This window comes from Echinops telfairi, unplaced genomic scaffold, assembly GCF_000313985.2.
Source record: "Echinops telfairi isolate 266 unplaced genomic scaffold, ASM31398v2 ScPeMD7_2565;HRSCAF=3150, whole genome shotgun sequence".
Taxonomy (NCBI): domain Eukaryota; kingdom Metazoa; phylum Chordata; class Mammalia; order Afrosoricida; family Tenrecidae; genus Echinops; species Echinops telfairi.
The window spans coordinates 3,316,305-3,321,331 of NW_022106463.1; the positions used below are offsets into that span (position 1 = coordinate 3,316,305).

General features: G+C 46.2%; 1 protein-coding gene across 3 annotated transcripts in view; it reads left to right on the forward strand.

The window, feature by feature from the left end:
* Positions 1–2,033: 2,033 nt before the first annotated feature.
* SGCG (sarcoglycan gamma) overlaps positions 2,034–5,027 on the forward strand; it is a 65,198-nt gene continuing 62,204 nt past the window's right edge. Inside the window, exons 1-2 of one of the 3 annotated variants that reach the window (XM_045294067.1) lie at positions 2,034–2,218; positions 4,031–4,285. In XM_045294067.1, the coding sequence (XP_045150002.1) occupies positions 4,241–4,285 (45 nt within the window). In that variant the 5' untranslated portion in view covers positions 2,034–2,218; positions 4,031–4,240. Of the gene's footprint in view, positions 2,219–3,062; positions 3,145–4,030; positions 4,286–5,027 lie in introns of those variants that run through there. The other 2 variants (XM_004714821.2, XM_045294069.1) reach the window with 2 other exon arrangements.

Here is a 5,027-nt window from a genome sequence, read left to right on the forward strand (position 1 = left end):
ATCACAGCCCATACATGCATCCATTGTCTAAAGTACCTTTGTACATATGTTGCCATCATTGTTGTCAAAGCATTTTCCCTCTCCTTGAGCCCTTGGTATCAGCTCCTCATTTTCCCCCTTACCTCCCACTCCCTCCTCCACGAACCCCCGATAATTTACAAATTATTATTTTTTCATGTCTTGCACTGTCCGACGTCTCTCCCCACCACCTTGCCTGTTGTCCATCCCCCTGGGAGGAAGCCATAGGTAGGTTATTGTGATCAGTTCCCCCTTTCTCCCCCACCTTCCCTTTACCCTCCTGGTATGGCTACTCTCAATATTGGTCCTGGGGGGTTCATCTGTCCTGTATTCCCTCTTATCTGTACCCGTGTACGTGCTCTGGTCTAGCTAGTTTTGTGAGGTAGAATCAGGGTCATGATAGTGGAGGGGAGGAAGCATTAAAGAACCAGAGGAAAGCTGTATGTTTCATCAATGCTACACTGCACCCTGACTGGCCCATCTTCTCATGGGTGTTGTTCTTAAGGGGAGCTGTGAAGGGAGTGGGGAGGAAGTGAGCCACCTGACTAACCAGTCTATACAGCAGCCCCTAAAACATCCAAGGCTCCCAAATCAATTTGCTGGTTGATTGAAAGGTGTCTGAGCATGAAATCTTTAAGTGTCTGGCAGGTCATCCAGACCCCTGAGCTAGGACTTTCAGGTTTTCTTATATAGATTCTCTCTGTAAAGGAATTTTTTTTGGTAGTGGTACTATAATTTGTTATCTAATTTGAATTGCCTCAATAAGAGAAGCCTTTCTCTATGGAGAACTCAAGAAGGATTTTCATGTGCCTTGTAAATGGATGCTTACTGCGGCCTGTGTGAGCTTTCCATTCAAGGCCTGCAGCTGTCCTGGTGGCCTGAGTGTCATGTTTCAAAAGAACTTGACAGTGGATCCACTGGGGAAATCTCCCCGCCCCTGGGGAGGAGGGGAGGCATGAAGTACATGTTTTATCATGCTATTGCTCCCGCTCATCGAGGTTGGGGGCTCAAGCACACGATTCAAATCTAGAATGTACTCCACCCTTAGTTCATGCTGCAGAGCAGGCTGGATAAGAAATTAGGACCCAATGTCGGGGGTTTAAATGGAGAGAAAATGTTTTGAGAAACGATGTACAAATGCGCTTTACACAATTGATGTGTGTATGGGTTGGGATAACAGTTGTATGAGCCCCTAATAAAATGTTAAAAAAGAAAAAAAAAAAAAAAAGAATGATGCCGGAGGAAAGATTAAGAATACTCCGAAGTTTGATGCCATTGGACCTTAGGAAGTAAAGTAAGAATTTGAAAGCTGTTACTATTTGTGACTAAGAGACTGTACGACACGGTGTTACATGCACACCACTTGTGCGGGTGCTATAAATACTGGGTTACTAGGAAAACACCACCAACATGTTAGCATGTCAACTTGTTAGCATTACCTCCTTCTCATGACTCCAATCATGATTTCAGATTTTTCCCCCAGACGGTAAGGTTTCTCATTGAAGAACAGATTAGGGAAAGTGACTCTTTTATTATGATGAGACACATACACAGTATTTGCCACTTTGCTGGAAACTCTTCCACATGAACAAGGCGGTGATGTTGATTACTTTAATCATATTGCACACGACTACCCGGATTCCTGGCCAAATGGATACGATACTAAGATCATTTAGTCGGATGAGACTAGGAGCCATATAATCTTCAAAAACGCCCAGACCCCAAAGGCGGCCTGGCAATTTGAAACTGTCTTTCAGAAGATGCTGCGGCTGCTCGTCTTTGCCACGGGCTCATTTGCAGAAGCGTTCTGCTTGTCACTTGAGGTCGGGTTTGTTTCAGAAAGTTATAATTATGTGACTGTCGTGATTCGGGGTTTAAATGTTGGGTTTATAAGAATTCTTTTCTTTTTTGTTTTGTTCTCTCTCGCTCTCTTTTTAGAGACTGAGAGCCGTGCGCTGAAAGGGACGCGGCATGAGCTCTTTCGGTCACCCGGTAAAATTAGATACGTCTGTTGCTGATAGCCAAGAGTGAAACCGAACACCAAGCCAAGCACTTGAGTCTTTTTTTCTAGGCAGAGTTGGTAAAGCCCAGCCTATCCCCGTTCTGAGAGGCATGGGAAAGTTTGAAACGTGCTTTCAGACGTTCAGCCTTTGACATAGATCTGGCTGCTCTCACCAGCGTGCTTTTTCTTACATCTAAGGTAAGCGGCCCACTTGTACTGGGATCTTATATAATTACTTTTCCACACCCAGCCTAAAAATCAAATCTCTAGCTATAGAGTTGCTTTTTCTTTCCTGCCTAGTGAAAACATGATTGATAAATAAATTATATGGAGAAGCTCAAAATGTTTGTATTTGAATTACTAATAAAACCCCCAATTCGCTTCTCATTTCAAGTGTTTTAATTTAGTCTGATTACTAATACGCTATGTGTCTTCCCCACGGCCATGTATGTTTAATATTTCCAATCTGTCAAGTAATGGATTTCCTCGGGTTTCTGAGGCTGTACCTCTTTATGGGAGCAGACAGCCTCCCCTTTCTCCCGAGGTGGGGGGGAGGATGGTTTGTTTTAGCTGACAGATTGGAAAAGTAGAAAAGTACACTTTTCTACCTTTGTGGGATTCAGTTGTATACCATAATTAATCTAGTCCACGTAGGATCTTTAGGATCCTGAACTTCTCGTTCTAGGTATGTGTGTATGGGGTGTGTGTGTGTGCGTGTGTGTGTGTGTGTGTGTGGCAGAATTACACTTGCTTTTCATTTTCTCAATAGCTGTGGGTCCAGACTAATCAATGAGTAAAATGAGAATAAAGGTCGCTGTCTCCTTTCACTGCCATCCCGTCAGTCCCCAGTCCTAGCAACCCCCCAGGACAGGTTAGAACTGCCCCGTGGGTTCCGAGGCTGTACCTCTTGATGGGAGCAGACAGCCTCCCCTTTCTCCTGAGAGGGGAGCGGATGGTTTGTTTTAGCTGCGGGCTCTGTGGTTAGCGGTCCAGTGTGTAACGATGCCCCATGCCACCAGTGCTCCTCAAAGTCGAGGTCTTTTGATAAATTAGCCAGAAGCAAGAGGAAAAGCGACAAGCACCAAGCAGCCCCCTCAGCCCCCAGCTATTCTTAGGGAGGAAAGGTAAGATTGTTTTTCTTCTGAGATCTGGAAAAAGTGACGTGCTAGTCAAAATGCGTATTAAAAGTAAACCTCAGTGGCGTAAAAAGTAAAAAATGCTTTCATGCTTTGGCAGCCTAAGGCTATCCGTTTTCTTTGGTTGACATGTGGCAAGTGGAAAACATAAGTTGCTGAAGATAATAAGGGAAAATGTAACGCAGCTGGCTTCCAGGCTCTGGCCCGTAACAAGGAGTCACATTCCAATGCAAAGAGAGAGCGAGAGCTACAAAGCATATCATTTTGTTCTTCATTCTCTTTTGTTTTGCTTTGATTATTTTCCTGGAAATCGTTTATAGGTGACGTAAAGAGACCCACTTAAGGAATTCCAGCTAGCGTTGGTTTTATGCATTCTAGAAGGCATTTGACATTTTCCCTGGGAGCCAAATGAAAAGGCAGCCTTGAGTACATTTCAATAGCCAATCCAGGGACCGGCCGTCCAAGGCTCCATAGGAAGCCGTGGTGGCCTGACCGTTGAAATGCTGAACATAAGCATGTGTCCTCTTTGCCTTGAGAATGCGTTTACCCTCTCCACGACACTGAACACCGTTATTAAATCAAGCAGGGAAAGTTAAGAACGGTTGCACGGTGAGAGCGGATGCCCACTGAGCACCGTCCTCTCCGTTCTGTTCGCCCTCAGTCCCCGTTCCCCCTGACGCCACCCAACACCTTGCTGTTTGCAACTACGCCCACCAGCAGGCAGACCACCTCTGCTGCGGTTCCAAGTGGGATCCAAGAGCCAAGGAAACATGGCAGCATTCTGCTCGCGGCTCTTGGACTCCCCCATGCCTCCTCTTCTACCTCCCACCTGCCAGACATGTCCCTCTCCTCTCTCCTTGTTTCTCCTCCGCAGCCTCTGGCTCTTGACTTCTCAGCAGCTAGAACGTGGCCAGTTCATTCTGGAATGTTCTCTTCAGTATCATGGCATTCGTCAGCCACCATGCTTGCCGTCTGCATCCCCAGATCCTGCTTTGATGCTATCTGCTGCTACGATTTACAAGAGTTTGTAGAGAAATAGGATAGAGGGGGATTGAGTAACTTGTGGATTTGCAAAGGCCTCAAGATGTATCTCAAAACGCTGGAATTGTCCTCTGGGTCAATATTACTGGTGAGTATGTACCATTAGGAGCCCTGGTGGGGGTGATTATGTGTTGGGTTGCTAACCACCAGGTCAGCAGTTCGAAACCACCAGCTGTTCCTCAGAAGAAAGGTGAGACTTTCTACTCCTATAAGAGTTACAGTCTCAGAAGCCCGCAGGGGAAGTACTGTTGTGCCCTAGAGGGTCCCGAGGAATCAGAATAGACTCAATCACAGTGAGTTGGATTTCAGTGTCTACCACAGATGGAAAATGGGTTGGGACTTACGGTGGGGCCTGCTCCAGCAGCAAATGTTCTCCACAAGCTGGGACTGCTGCCAAGTGTGTAAATAGACAGTTCCCTCACCCAGACATTCTCGGCCACTGACTCAGCCCAAATGGTGCCATTCCTATTATGAAGGCAAGAAATAAATGCCTGTTTAGGTTCCCCGGGAACACTTTCCTTTCATCAAACCTCTTTGAAAATAGAGACTTCATCAAGACTTTCCTATACCTTACTCCACCCTGTGGCTCTCAGTGAAACATAGGCATGCGGTGCACTCACCCTGGAGTGTATTTGAATGGGCAACATTTGAAAAGTATTTTTGGTGACCGGGTGCAAATGCCAAAGAGAAGGCGATGATAAGGGTGGAAGTGTACCACGGCTTGAAACCTCTGAAACGTTTTGGACGAGCTCTCGAGGCCTGTGGGAATTGCACACACGCTCGAGGCCTGTGGGAATTGCACACACACTCGAGGCCTGTGGGAATTGCAC